The sequence below is a fragment of the Adiantum capillus-veneris genome, chromosome 22 (genome assembly GCF_014529385.1).
Source record: "Adiantum capillus-veneris isolate H3 chromosome 22, ASM1452938v2, whole genome shotgun sequence".
Classification (NCBI taxonomy): Eukaryota; Viridiplantae; Streptophyta; class Polypodiopsida; order Polypodiales; family Pteridaceae; genus Adiantum; species Adiantum capillus-veneris.
Genome location: NC_140952.1, coordinates 107,702,659 through 107,718,177, shown reverse-complemented (window position 1 = coordinate 107,718,177; position 15,519 = coordinate 107,702,659). Strand labels below are relative to the sequence as shown.

Sequence of the window (15,519 nt, the reverse complement as noted above, 5' to 3'; positions counted from 1 at the left end):
GAAAGACTTAGCTATAGTTAGCTAAGGGCAAGTGGAGTGATTGTCTAGTCTATAAGCTGTGTGTGTGTGTGTGTGTGTGTGTGTGTGTGTGCCCTTTTTTATCCAGGCACCATACTCAATGAGTCGACAGTAGATGCTACTGCCTAATCAATGTGATGACATTAGTATGATTAATTATTAAGTCAGGCTAGTTGTTACGTGAGATAGCGTTTGCAATAGTGTTAATTAGGTCGGCTCTTTTGAAACCATTGAGGCAATATTTGTTAATAAGACAACTGATTTCTTCCCAAGAAATGAAGCTATTAGAAGAGGAATACAATATCATGTAGAGTAACTTATACAGAATTCTATGCAGTTTTAGGTGGTCGATTACTTTTCTTTTTTATAAACTCTATAGTGGAGATATTTAAGTTATCCCTTTTCCAAATGAAACGGAGATCGAAGTTACCATTGTAAGGACTGTGTAACAAAATTGAGATGTTCGAGAATTGTATATAGGTGGAAAAGAATCATGAAGGAGTATCGAAACCCTTTCCTAGAATTGGTTCAATTTTGAGGCAGTTTGGATATGTAGATGTGATTTCGTTGTGAAAGGATCTATTATTAAGGCTAGGATATCATCCATATACCTATAGGTATGAGTAAAGAGAGAAATTTTGTGGCTTATATTTTGCCTTCGTGGTTTTAAGAAACCATTTATACTCAAACTAAGCTAGGTATAGGTTTCACATAAGGGGCGAGCACGAAAACCCCATTGGAATACCAAGGCTTTAGTTTTAGCAATAGCCACCAAATTGCTTAGAACAATTATCAAGAAGCCATGAAATAAAGTCATATAACTTACTCTCTCCAAAGTGAACAGTGTGTGTTATGTTAGCCTTTTTAATCCATCTAGGTTTATTTGCAAGAGAAATATGAGAGAGACCTCTCAGGTTGGCATTATTAAATGCGATCTTGATCATCTTTTTCAAAATATTTTTTAACCCAATATCAACATTGAGAGGAATGTTTTTGTAACATAGAGTGATATTAGCAAAGAAAAGATAGAAAAAATATTTAGGGAGGTTGAGTGATACTTTTGTAAAGTTTTTAACAAGCCAGTATGGATTGTAATGGATCTTAACAGAATCAAAACATACTTTCTGTTTTCTTATGCATACTAATTCAAACTCTGCTAAAACGAGATCCGGGCATGAAGTAATGTCCTTAGTAATGCTTGTCAAGATACCATTTGAAGCATCCAAAATGCATTGGAATTTATGTTTGTGGTGTTTATAACTTGGGAATAACACAAATAATTTAACTACCTCAAGAGAATAGCCAAAACGCCCACATTGAATCAATGATAATACTAGTGGCATCACTAGGAGACAAGATAAGTAGAGTAAACTCATCAATGGCTAGTTGTGAGTGAGTAGCCTTCCATGCAAGATTTATCATATAAGAGTAGGACAATTAGGGGCCTTATCTAGACCAACAATAAACCACTTTTGTGAAAGTTTTTGAACATACAAGCTAATGTTAGGTGTGATCCAAGTGCTATCGGTGGATAACCGATTATCTGGCACGAGAGAAACTTTTTGAAAAAAAAATTGATAAACCAGATTGGCTAAGTCCGGTAGGACTATCTTCTTCGGTCCGAGAGTGTTGACTAGCTCAGTCAAACAGCTAAGCAAAGTTGAAAGGGCAAGGTATGGGTTTTTTGGAAAATTTGGAATGTGGGTCAAACCCATACCAATGATTCTTGAAATGTAGGGTTATTAATAATCCTAAGAATGTAGGGTTATTAATAATCCTAAGAGCACAAGTGCAAACATGCTTACCCAAATCACCAAAGTCTTTACAAAAAACATCATACTCTTTACAAGAACATTCTAGAATAGAACTGTTCCATAAAAACTCATTGATGTAAATCAGATTCTTACTAGGTTGATGATATGTCCATCCTACCATGACATTTTTCAACATTTTATGCTTACCAAAAAGTATATCAAAACATTCACAAAAGATAGATTTAGGTGAAAACCAATCGAGAAGTTCATTGTGGTATAAAAAATATACATAGATACAATCTACCGCCAAAGATTTGTTGAAAATAGTCTTTCTCCCGCAAGGGCCAAAAATTACCTGCATACCAAAATGAATGACATGTTAAGAAGATGTCGAATAGGGGTGTTCCTTCCTCTACCTCTAGTGAAACTACGAGACTTTTCTCTGTTAAAGCTAGTAGAAGTGTGAGGTGTTGAAAAATATGTAAAAAAGCTATTGGAATTATTAGTGAGTTAGGTCTTTTGAGAGATGGAGAATCATCATCCTCAATGCAGGGTTTGAGTAATCCAGTAGCAATTTTGACACCTTTCTAATTGGCATAGGTGGTGAGGTAAGTGCCATGCTCATCAGATTTAAGTTCTTTGAGAATGTCAAGCATCAAGCTTTGAAAGGCATTGAAAGCAATGTGAGCTACTACAAGGGATTTATCTTGCCCACCAAGCCATGAGCAAATTAGAGATAAATGGAAGTCTACAGGTTTTTCAAGAAAAAGTTGTTCCAAATGATTGAGAATGTACCAAATGGCATGAACAAACCACATAATGCTAGAATCATAGGAAGGCTTTGGTTTGCAAGCACATTTCAGGTAAGGTGAAAAGACATTCTGTGTAGAAGTCAGGATTGCTCTTGGCAAAGTCCATATTTCCTTTTGTGTAAATATAAAGGCTATCATTAGAGTCACATTTAGTCTGATCAATAAAATTGAGGTTAAAAGGGGCCTTAATGAGCTCCCCTTTGTCCAAAAATTGTGCGCCTTTTAATATTTTCAGTTTGCAGTCTTCAACTATAGATGCAGGTAGGTTGGCAAGATAGACCCAAGTTTCACTGAGTATGGGAGAGGGATAGGGTCTGTAACAATAGTTTGAAATGTGTTTATTTTGGATAAGAGATCGCTTTCGTTTTGCTTTTCTATCAAGAAAAGGTCTAGTTATAGGTGGCTAGGCTTTTTTAGGGGGGTGATCCATTAAGAATTGTATAATTTGTTCCATAATCTTTGTGTGTTTCAGTGGTCATAAATGACTCTCATGCGAGCAATCATCTTGTCATTAATGTCTACGTGAAACATCAATCAAAACCAAGGTAAGTAAGCATGGATTAACCTACAAACTTAAAATCGACAAAATCCAAAGACTATGATAGCCATAGCAGGAATCCAGAACTACAGCCTAAGATGGACCACCTCACACCCGTCACCCTAAACAAGAATTATAGACAGTGGGTCAACCAAAGACCTATAGCCCTAAAAATTTCTAAAGCCAACATCCTGGTCTTCTAGCAATTTGGGAGAACCTTCTGTTTAGGACGTGGGTGTTGTTGTTTTTAAACTAATACTTATACACAAAAGAACATAACAGTTCAAAGAACATCTGGCTTTAGACAATGGACAAGGAGTAGCACAAAAACAAATCAGTCTTTGATTCATTTTTGCACATTAAAGGGACGATGAGGTTTCATTCTAGTGTTTTTGTACAAAGGATAATCATGAATAATTGATTCTAGAGTGAAAGAGGTCAAGTACATCAATGACAGAGGACAACAGGTAAGCCAAAAAATCATAAGTAAAGATAAGAGTCCTAACCTGCATTCATTTAAACCAGACAACAAATTCATTAGCCTTGAATACATATTACAAGTGTCAACTAACCCTATCAGTTGTTATCCATGTCCTACTTCAAACCTTTTTAACTTATACCTACCATTGAAGTAGTAAAAAATAATTGAGAGTATCCATTCTCCAAACCATTGATATGAAACTGTCATTTGTAGCCACTGATTAAGTGCAAAGTGTGTTTCTTTTAATTCCTTTGAAATTTGTTTTAACTTGTGATCATGAAGTGAGATTATAGGTTATAAATAATTTTAATAGTTTCCCCAGTTTTTTAAGAACCTCATACATATTTATTTAAACATAGTTCTGACCAGAAGGCCATTACCCCCTTCTGATCCAAGTGTCTCACCAAAACTTTTGTCCCATGGAGTTTATATTATGATGCTTTTTTGCCAAGCCACTTCTAGCTTTCAGAGATACATGTTTACAAGATGTATCACAGTCACACTCTCTCAAACCAAGTAGTGCTAGCCAAGTGACTTGTGAATATGAGTGCTCAAACTCTGCCAAAGCAAACAAATCGAAAAAAAATCATTTATGGAAGATATTAGACATCGCTATTGTGGAAGTATCCAATATTATACAAGCAATAGCTGAGAAAAAACTCCCAGTTTTGATAAAACTGAAATTAGATTATTAGCTCAAAAAACCAGAAGCAGTCCGGTTGTCTTTTCATATTTCAAACACAGATTTGTTTTCGAAGATAAGTGTAATATAAGTGATCAATTGTATCAATATTGCAACCATACAAGACCAAGTGGCGGCAATTTTTTGAGGGTTTGTAGAAGCCAATAAGAACCTTAAAAAATAAATGGTTTTTAGGAATGGGTTTTAGAATTGATATCTTTCCTACTCATCATGAGAATAACTAGAACTGGCTAGGTTGAGAATGTAAACGAACATAAATCAAAGTGATATGCAAAGTCTTTATATACATTACTAAAAGCCATAAGATTAGTAGGTTTCAAAGAATGCGCTATCTACAGCATGTAGTAAAAATACTTTAAATTTTAGGGATTCAATATCTAACATCTATGGTAAGCAGCTCATAAGTTTAGGTCATTTACGATTGCCAACCCAACCCTAGGTAAGTTACATGCCATCATTCAAAAAAAGTTCATTACCAGAAGTTCCTTCGGTTGAAAAAAGAGTCCCTTTGCATCAAGAAAAGCAGTGTTTGGTTTTAAACAACAGAGTATGCTAGCTATATATCAACAACTTAGCCCGAGCTTGTAAATGGTCAGCAGCTCCCACACTTTGTTAACCATTTTTTGAGAAGGAGCTCACATTTACTCACTCAATCTCATTTACAAACTAAGAAGAGGTTGAAAAAAATGAGGTGAAGCACCATGTTTTATTACCAAATAGTGATAATCAGAACAATAATATTAACTTGACATCAAAGACAAAGATAGCTTATATCTTCTTCTTTTTTTAACCAGTACTAGCTTATAGCTAGTAAGGAAAAAAAACAAAACTACAAACGCTAAGCCAAAGTGAGGGATTTAAAGTAGATGGTTATGGTAGAAATACACCAGATGTGCGTTTTGCAGTGACTGATTATGGCAAAAATACACCAATAACTTCTATATGCCATGCATGGTTTAGCACCAACCTGAGAGGGGCGACTTGCTCCACCAATTCCATAATGCAAGGAGTTTAGCAATCCACACCAAGAGTATGATCGGCAAAAAAAGCCCTCAAAACTCACTTTCCTGAACACACACAACACAAACAAGGCTAAATGAGGGGCAAGAGCAACCCTCGCCTTTAAGTAGAGGCCATTCATTCGACTTTGGACAAAGACCCCCGTATATTGAGCTTCCAGAATCTGCATAATATCCCAGTGCAGGTGATGCTCAAGCTCGTGTAAGTCTACGGTACTGGCACGAGGGAGGGGGGGAGCGAGAGACAATGGGAGCAGAAATCACATTTTTGAATGTACAAAATTGTACATGCTCAATCTCGAGTGGGTAATTTCATGCTAAGCTTGCACATTTTCCCTTTCATTGATTGAAGCAAACCTTTATTCTCCCACTACCTCTCTCCATCAGAGCCTCATAGCATAGCAACTAACTGCACATCTAGCGATGCAACAAAATTGTCAATCTGTGGATTCTTAACACGACTAGAGCACGGAAACACTTTGCAACAAGGAATGAGCTAATCAACAATTGTAGTGAGAGGCGAACACTATATGAATTGCTTAATAGCACTACGAGAGAGCAAACATAGAATTGCACTCTCCAATCCACTTCTATTAACCCGATCTACGCATATATTGACAATGGTGCATACACCTACTCAACACTCACTAAACAAAAACGCACAAGATGGATGCATTAAGAATGCACGAATCAAGCATACCAACGATTAGAAAGTGTACTACTTAAACCATGCAAGTCTAAGCACACTTACCTCTAATCAAATCACACATGAAAATATTTATGACAATAGACCAATTAACAAAAAGCATTAACCGCTAATTAGTGATTGAATCAAGTAATCACATGTGCACATAAACAACTATGAAAATAGAGAGGCAAGTAGTGGAGGGAGAATAAGCATTAGCATTAGATATGGAACCCAACATGGAGAAGCTCAAGGACTCCATAGCCATGGCCACACTAGCTCTTAAATCCAAGAGAGCCTACACACATTGAAATTCTAACAATTGTATCCTTTCACACTTTTGCATAGTGCCCTATATACCTACCGTTTCACTTATGAAATGCTTGGGTGCCCAAAGCCATTAGAGATGCATGTTGATTGTATCCATTACAAGGCATACCAACCGACATCCACATTACAACTTGGATGACTCTTGATGAGTCCATATCATATACACTGAAGAAAAATAATTGGGATTTTACATTATATGACCGTGTTGATGCATGTGTCCATTCACAACTTGATATATCCTTGCATCTACACTCCATCTTCACTTTGGACTCCTCAATTGTTACCTCTGCTAGAGCCAATTCTCTCTCTCTCTCTCTCTCTCTCTCTCTCTCTCTCTCTCTCTCTCTCTCACACACACACACACACACACACACACACAAGTATGTGTAGATGGATATATGTTGTTAGTTGAAAAGGTCTTGATAAATTGTCTTAAGAACTAATAGTGTCTACAAAATGGAGAAGCATCACCAAAATAACCATGGTTATCGAATTTACATGGTTGTTCAAGAAGGTGCAGAGCCGCCTCTTTGATTTTACAGAATCAACCCTTCCTCTCTAAGTACAATTAGTCAAAGTAAAATAACTAAGCCACTTGAGATTGTGCAATAGAAAATTAATGGGTAGGTGTCGATAAACAGAAGGAATCAATACAGTTTGGTAGGTTGCAATAATCACTATAGTCAGATTGTACAAATGATAGGGCCAAAGAAGGTAGAGATTTACAGACTTGGCAACTGGTAATACAAAGTCAAAGAAGATTTAGACTTGCTAAATAAAATCGACAATTTCTCCATTAGTTACGAGCCATTCCAAGAAGATGAAGCAAGCAGTATTGCATGTACAATGATAGGACTCCTTACTACCAGCATGAATTGCTTTCCTAAATAGGCATCCACATTAGCCATTAACATAGGCAATTCCCTTGCAACAAGTCTCATGTAAGCTTCAAATCTAGTATCTTGTTAGAATCAACACATCTAAAAAGTTCACTTTGGACAAAGAAAAGACAAAAATAGGGCAGTGTATAGCAACAGAACTATTGACTTTTGAAATCACATTAACCAATGTCACATTCCTTCTTATAGAAATGATAAATTATACCAAGATACACTGAAATTATTAGTCATAACAGAAATATTGATTCAACATCACAAAATTCTATGAAAATACTTCAAGCCAAGCCCAAAAAGTAGTCATGTCTTTGGGCGGGTAAAAAACACGTAAATACAAGAACCCATTAAAAGACACAGGCAATCTGTTGATCACAACATATGATGTGGACACTACTACCGACACATCCTTCAAGCTTCCATGTACAACTTAATAATGTGCTTTTAAGGATCTGAAAAGTATGTTTCCATGTTTATATCAACCTTAATTGTGCAGTTTTGCAGAGATATCTTCCATATCCCAATGAGTTTACCAACATCATAGATTGAAAGGCCTTTGTCTTCAATTTAGTGCATCTCTACTCAACCTCGAAGACCACCACCCAATATGCCAATAAACTTCAACACTTTCGAAGCTTTTTTCAGACACCAAAGATGGCAATCAGAACTAGAAATAAAGCCAAAATGCAGGTATTCAATGATATAGAACTAGTCCCCTTATCTTAGTTTATATCCTTGACAAGTTAGCTACAAATTACATTCAATTGATGTCCAAGAATTACTGAACTGCAGATCCTAATCCTAATCCTACCTTGTGGTAGATTGGCTCCTTGGTTGCGCAGTTCAGATGCCGGGTGAAAACAGTGATTTTGGGCTCATTAAGCCACAGCTGCTCACAATTAAAAAGCATCCGCATCTTTCGACTGTTTTTAGTATCACTTTTATTGTGGGGTTCTGTTAGACTAATACTCACATTTGCTGCAGACCTCCTCCAGCAACACGATCCTCATGGAGGTTCTGTAGCTTGGAGGTATTGATAAACACAAGAACGGGCAAAGAAAGGGAGCTTTAGCCTGCAGCAAGTGTGGTTTCTAAAAAGGCCTCCAAGTATGAATGACGATGCAGGCTAGCAAGACGGGCAAAATCTTCTAATTCCCACAACAAGGGGACTTTAAGAACTGCAAACGCGATATTTTGCACACACATCACAACGCACTTGTCTTTCCCGCTGCAGGATTTCGACCAAACTGCACCACCATTGGCTTCCCTTTAAGCATGTAGCCATGGGTCATGTTCTGAAACACACACGCAATACAAAAAGTAATTAGAAGCAGAAATCCCCTCAAAACCAGCATTCAATTTAACATTCATATCAGTTCATGAAAAACAAAATGATGCTTGTCTGCATGTGAATCTACCAAAGCATCCTCCGCAAGGGCAGCTGATGGGAAGTCCACAAAAGCTTGGCCCCTCATCCGCCCTTCCTGATGTCACCAAAAGAATTTGTGTCAATTGTGCAGCAAGTATCACCATGGCATTGTGATTAAGTTATAAGAGTGGTAAGGGCCAAAATAACTTTGCCAAAGCAAGGATAAAATGCAAGTAAGAGGTGGATACATACCTGCATAAGCTTTATGCCAAGCTGCGAGCGAAAATCCTTGGTTTCTCCAAACACTGCCCCTGGAAAAGAAACAAAGGTTGCAGATCTTCTCAGTTGATAAGGTCAGAAAGAAGCCCACTCCATATCACTTACCAAAGATAAAGTAGAGATCATCCGGAGCAACATCCTTTGCCAAATTTTTGATGTACAAAACAGCAGTTGGTGCACCCCTCGTATAATTCTGCAATAATAGAAACCACAACATGAAACACTCACTTACTTTTCAGATGCTTTGATATTGGGAGTGCTCCCTTGTTGAACCTTACAAGTGAGAACCATCTTCCTGTTAGTTGTAGCCAAAAAACAAACCACCCCAAGCTTTTGAAAACTATCTTTCCATAAGATTGCCTTTTTTGCTTATGTTCATTCGGTTTTAACTTTCAAATTAAAATTTCCAATGGGAACTGGAAGTGTCCTCAGTAGCTTCTTTATGAGCCGAATCTGCCCATGGCACACCTAGAACGACACCCTTTAAGGTAGGACTCTCTCTCTCTCTCTCTCTCTCTCTCTCTCTCTCTCTCTCTCTCTCTCTCTCTCTCTCTCTATCTATCTATCTATCTATCTATCTATCTATCTATGTGTGTGTATATATATATATAGGTAATTGCTTTTGATTTTGAGGCCAATGGTCTTTAAAATAAGAACCCAAGGCCACTCTTTTCCCTCAGTCAGTTGACGAGCAACTAAGTAGAGAGGACCCTCTGGTCTTTGTACTTTGCTCGAGCATTAATATAAAAATAAATACCGAAAGAGGCGCCAGATTTTGGGGCCAATACCTTTGGTCACGGAACTACACCGGGCCGTGTCGACTCAAGTGAATTGTGATTAAGTTTTGTAGAGTATTTTAAGTGATTCTCTCGTGTGCCATGCCAGATTTCCAACTTGGGGTGTCCAAGTCTGTTACAGTGGTATCAGAGCTCAATCAATTTTCCTTCCACCAAGAAATCCGATCCTTCTACCGTGACCCACATGGATTCAAGTGACAAATCCCGCAAGAATCAAACGAACCCACCCAACAATTCCGGGTCGGGTGAAGGCACAGGAAATTCAAATGGGTGATCAGAAAAAGGGTACGAGCCTCCTCGGCCTACAGAGTATGAACGAATGGAGATGCAACGTCAACAACGTAGATGCATGTGCCAAGCAAATGCTACCGTATTCGAAGGATCTCCAGTATGCGAAATTTTTGACATGGCACCCGATTAATGAGATGCATTCTCTCTCTCTCTCTCTCTCTCTCTCTCTCTCTCTCTCTCTCTCTCTCTCTCTGAAAAAGTCAGGGCTGTATATTACTGAGTACAATATAATCCCCAGCGGATGCCTATCACGTGGGGTGTACAAGCTGAATGTAAGGAGGAGAGCCACTATAGTGACAACTCGACTAAAACAATCTCATGGTGGTCGGTGTGACGAGTGCAGGAGAAACAACCCAAGAGGGGCATAATGCCACGTAATCTGTCCACCTGTAAGTGTGAAAAAGAGTGGGGATCGTGCCCAACGCCGAAGGAAGGCAAAACGGCGAGCCTCGGCTGCTCGAGATGCACCTGAGGAAGAATCCCACTGCCAAATCAGGGTGTGAATGATATCCAGCCAAATGGTAGTGAGGGTATCCTGAAGGAGCTGTGAAGCCGCACTGAGAATGTGGAGACAACGAGCTCTCCAAACATTCCAAAGTGTAATACTAGTGATGACTGAAAAAACCTCATCACGTGTTTGAGAATCCCCCTGCCAAGCAATCTGTGGTAGCATAGCCAAAGTCCCTCGCTGATAACCAACCGAGGTAAGCATAAAGGCTGGATCTGTGTCTGAGCCCTCGTAAAAAAGATGGGGGCCGGGCATCCACATCAACCATGAGACAGATCCCCAAGTAAGAAATCCATGCTGAACACCTGCTTTGCTAAGTAGAAAGAAAACTGCAAGCCACACTACATGGGAAGCTGAGCATGACCAAAGACAGTGTGCAGGTGACTCAGAGAGTCGTAAAGGACAGCAAGTACATAACGGATCATGACCCATAGTAGCTAGCCAAGTCCCAACTGGAAGTCCTCATCCACATGAAAAAAGAAATACGACGAGCTGCATGTAAATCCCAGATGGCGGACCAAAACTGCTGCAGATAGGCATGAGAGAGACCTGAATGTAACCAGAAACGCATACGAGTGGGCTACTCTGGCTGCTGTCTCATCAATGCTAACCGTCCAATCCTGACAGTGTACTCAAAGAAGGATACAGGTGCACCTTTAGGGTCAGAGTGAGGCCAATGCCACTCTCCTGGGTCCCAATATACTTGAGATAGGGCACGACCCTCCCACACCCAAAGCCTCCAAAGTGTAGCATCAGCGAAAGCGAAACGAGGGTCAACACAACGACGCTTCCCGCAGGAGCCAACTACTCTGATTGCCTCCCATCGAGCTCCGGGAAGGATAGGATGTGGAAAGGTGGCATCATATGTCAATCTAGCATGAATCCCCTCAAACTGGGCAGTATCAACTATGAACAGCATGGTGTCTAAACGAACTAATAAGAGAGTGCTCTGAGCAAAGAGGCCTTCCCAGCCGCAATGGGGAGGCATCTAAACTGTGCCTCTCATGACTGCATCCCACTGTGAAGGAAGGGCGGTGTCAATCTCAAGCAATCTGTCTACCACCCCGCGACCAATGTCATAATGCTCTGCCACAAAATCAGCATCTAGCATCTGTGTCTCATGAAACAACCCCATAGAGGCAGCGGGGCCAGCATCCCAGGCAACCCAATCAATGTGAGTCCGCTCTCCAAGCTGACGGGGTGGATCAACCGAAGAATCAAGAATTGCAGCATTCCAAATGAGAGGCTGGCGCTCAATCTCCTCACGACATGAGGGAGGTGAGCGTATGATAGCCCGTCGCATGGAAACCCAAATCTAAAGGAGTGATCGGATAAAGGGGGGGAGAGAGGTGGTGGACAAGGGGGCATCAATAAAGAGAAAACGATACCCTGTCTGCCAAGTATGACCATCTCTAGTGCCGAGTCGGGGAGTGACTGTGCAAAGAGCGGCTTGAAGAAGCATCTTCCAAGGTTCTTGTCCGGGAAAAAGAACCCTGAACAATAAGCTTGGTAAGAAGGGTGCGGCTCTGTAACTCTGGATCAATAATGCCAAGGCCTCCCTTTGACCTAGGACGAATGATCGTGGGCCAACGAACTCGAGCACGGGTATCAATAGTACCGTCTGTGCCACTCCATAAAAAGTTCCGCACTAGGCAGCGGAGCAGGGCCATCACACCAGAATGTAACATCCAACGAGAAGCCGTATACCATATTGTAGCCAGAATGACCTAGTTGGCGACCAATGCACGACCAGCCAACGACAGATGGCGTGAAGACCAATGGCATAGCTTCCTGCGAATAGATTGTAGCACGGGTGCAAACTGCTGCTGTGAGGAAACATGTAATCCAACCTCAAAGCCCAGATATCTGCATGTATGACCCGATCGAAGCCATGTGAAACCATCAGCAACCCCCCAAGTAGGTATGTGATCATTGCCAACCGATAACCCATAGGATTTATGCCAGTTAATGCGAGCACCACTGTCAATGCAAAAAACCTCTAGGGCCTCCCGCATGGCATCGAGAGCAGCTAGCAGATAGCATAACATGAGCATAGTATCATCAGTAAACTCCTGATCGATAAGGTCTGGAGCTGTAGGTATTGGCATGGTCAAGCCGCAAAATGCATGACTCTGAGCACGAAGAAAGTCGGACATAGTCTCTCCTACAAACAGATACAGATATGCTGCTAGAGGACATTCCTGACGGACAGATCGAGAAAGCTCAAAACTGCGACTGACTCGACCACCAATAGTAATAGCACTGCTGGCAGTCCTGAAGAGAGCGGAAATGCTTGAGATCCATCTCAAAGGGAAACCCATCCAGGCTAACGTTCCTTCGAGAAAGTCCCACTCAACACGATCATAGGCTTTCTCGAAGTCAAGGATGAAAAAAGCAAGAGGCTCAGAAGATGATCTGGCCCACTCCACTGCCTCATAAAAAGTGAAGATATTATCCAGGATGCATCGATCCATGACAAAGCCTGTCTGAGAGGTATGAATAATATCGGGTAAGAACGGCCGCAAGCGATGGCTGATCATCAACGCTAATATCTTATAGACCGAAGGGAGTAGGGTAATAGGTCTCCACTGTCGGAGCTGAGTGGTGTCACCCCCCTTTGGAATAAGAGATATCAGACCTGAACAAAGATCCGGATGCATATATCCTGATGCAAAGATGTCCTGACAATCGCGAAGCAGTGGTATATGCAATACATCCCAATATGTCAAAAAGAAAGCTCTAGTGAGGCCATCCTCTCTTGGACAGGAGGATGGATCAAGACTCTCTATAGCAGCATGGAGCTCTGCAAGTGTGAAGGGTGCCAACAAGATCTCTGCCATAGTGTCTGTACAACGGTGTCGCGTGTGATGCCAGATCTGCTCACGTGCATGTAAAACCTCAGTAGTGCATACATCAGCAGTGAACAATGTCTCAAAATAATCTGCAATCATATCAAGTATAACATCAGGATGCATATGTAGTGTCCCCTGAGCATCGCAAAGAGTCCGAAGGGTGGTGCCAGGAGAGCGCTCTTTATGCGCAGCAAAGAAGTCTTTATTCATCCGATCAACTTTAGCTATCCAATGAGATACTGAAGCATGATGAGTGAACTCAGACCTAGCCTCCTGTATGCGACGAATCTCCTCTATGAGCTCTGTCTGTCTACCAGAAAGATAAGCATCCTGAGGCCACTCCTCGAGTAAGCGTTGAGTGGAACCAAGAGGGATGTGAAGATCAGACTCGCGTACCCTCAATTGACGATGAATAGTAGCGGTCTGAGCACGGCAGTAAATACTAGACTGAGTAATGCAATGAGCAAGAAACTCTCCAGGGGGTCTACAATAAGAAGCATCCGTGGACCATAAGTCATGAATCTATTGCTGTAAAACCGGAGTGGTGAGAACACTGTCAGGGATGCGGCAGCCTCTCCTCTCTGCAGAGGATCTAGTGAAGGAGATAAACAATGAGATGGGTAAATGATCAAGCTGGCTGCTCATCGGGAGAGATGGATGATAGAACTGGAGGTGTGGTGGCTCGCCAATCAGAATCGCTCTCAATGTTGTTGAAGTCGCCTCCAACAACCCAAGAGTCTACAGCGAGTAGAACAGCAGCCAAAGAGGACCAAAATGTAGCCCTCTCCCGAGGAGTAGTGGGTGCGTAGACTAACATAAAGCCAATGATAGATTCCTGAATCCGAATAGAAACATAAACTGCTCTACCAACGATGAGGGTGCCATGTTGCTGAACTGAGGCCAAGTAACGTGGTCCCACTGAGATGCATACACCGCAACTCTGTCCATAAAGGCCCAGAGCAGGCTCCCAAAAAGTGCGGCGCCCGAGGGCATGAGATTGCCAAAGGGAGTGGCATGAGATTGCCAAAGGGAGTGGCAATCTTATGCTCCTGTACTAGCAATATATCCACAGTGCCCACTACATGAGAGTGTAAATCTCTGCGAAGTAAAAGCTTACGGGAACCTTTTACCCGAGAAGTCTGTAAACCATTAGCATTCCAAGAAACTACATGTAAATCCATAGACTGCATGAAAGAGTATGAATAGCATTTGACTAACTGCGCATCTTCTTGGAGGCAACTGGGCCATCCAAGGGGTGGGCTTCAGGCGGTAGAAAAGCTACTCGTAAGCCCTCTCTAAAATATGTTGTCTCATTGCACAAACCGCGGACCTCAGCTTGTTTACATTGCATTACCGATGCTGCAACTTTGACACCCCAAATGCGCATAGACATAGGAAGCACCACATCTGAGGATACATGAATGACCATAGGCAATGAATAGCAAGCATAAACATCACTCCACTCCATAGCACCAATACATGAAGGGTAGTGAGGAGACAAAACATCAGGAGCGGAAGGAGACAACCATGAATGAAGCTGAGCCATAGTCTGTGAGTGCACAAAATGTAGAACCCGATCCTCGGACCATTCCTGAGCAGCGTGGAATGGAAGGAAAAAGGAATGGGTAGGCTGAGAGCGACTACCTACTAAAGAGGGAACACCACCTGTCTTGTGATGCAGAAGATAGAGCTGCACCCGCAATGGTCCTTCCGAGTCACCGCACATCTCAGTTCGATGAGTGCCCAGGAAAGAGGGCAACAGCTGAGAAAACTGCGTGAGACGTATGTATGAGCTGCTGAGGGAGGAGGAGGACCAGGAGGCGGAGGGGGGAGAGTAAGGGCGAGAGGAAGAGGAGGAGGAGGGAGAGGAAGTAGCGGTGGAAGATCCATCTGCATAGGAACAGGGACCTCGAGAATAGAGGAGGGAGCGGGCGGAGGAATTGCAGGTGAAGAAGGAGCTGCTAGCAGAGGCAATTGGTCCTGTGTCACAAAGTGATGACGTGGCGGACAACAGAAACCCTAATTTCTGCCAGAAACCCTAAAATTCCTGCAAACCCTAATTTCTACCAAAAACCCTAATTTCCGGAAATCGCGGAGGCGGATTTTTTTATTTATTTTTTTTTTAATTTTGGGAAATTTTGAGCGACGCAAATCTCAGCTTTTCGCTTTGATTTGGGAGAAAGAAAGAGA

The 15,519-nt window shown here is 41.5% G+C and overlaps 1 protein-coding gene across 2 annotated transcripts in view; it reads right to left on the bottom strand.

The window, feature by feature from the left end:
* Positions 1-7,907: 7,907 nt before the first annotated feature.
* Positions 7,908-15,519, bottom strand: part of LOC147429980 (RNA-binding (RRM/RBD/RNP motifs) family protein) — a 40,852-nt gene continuing 33,240 nt past the window's right edge. The window contains exons 8-11 of one of the 2 annotated variants that reach the window (XM_086496168.1): positions 8,987-9,074; positions 8,855-8,913; positions 8,652-8,717; positions 7,908-8,528 (exon numbers count right to left, since the gene is read on the bottom strand). In XM_086496168.1, the coding sequence (XP_086352294.1) occupies positions 8,439-8,528; positions 8,652-8,717; positions 8,855-8,913; positions 8,987-9,074 (303 nt within the window). In that variant the 3' untranslated portion in view covers positions 7,908-8,438. Of the gene's footprint in view, positions 8,529-8,651; positions 8,718-8,854; positions 8,914-8,986; positions 9,075-9,159; positions 9,350-15,519 lie in introns of those variants that run through there. The other variant, XR_015185916.1, reaches the window with a different exon arrangement.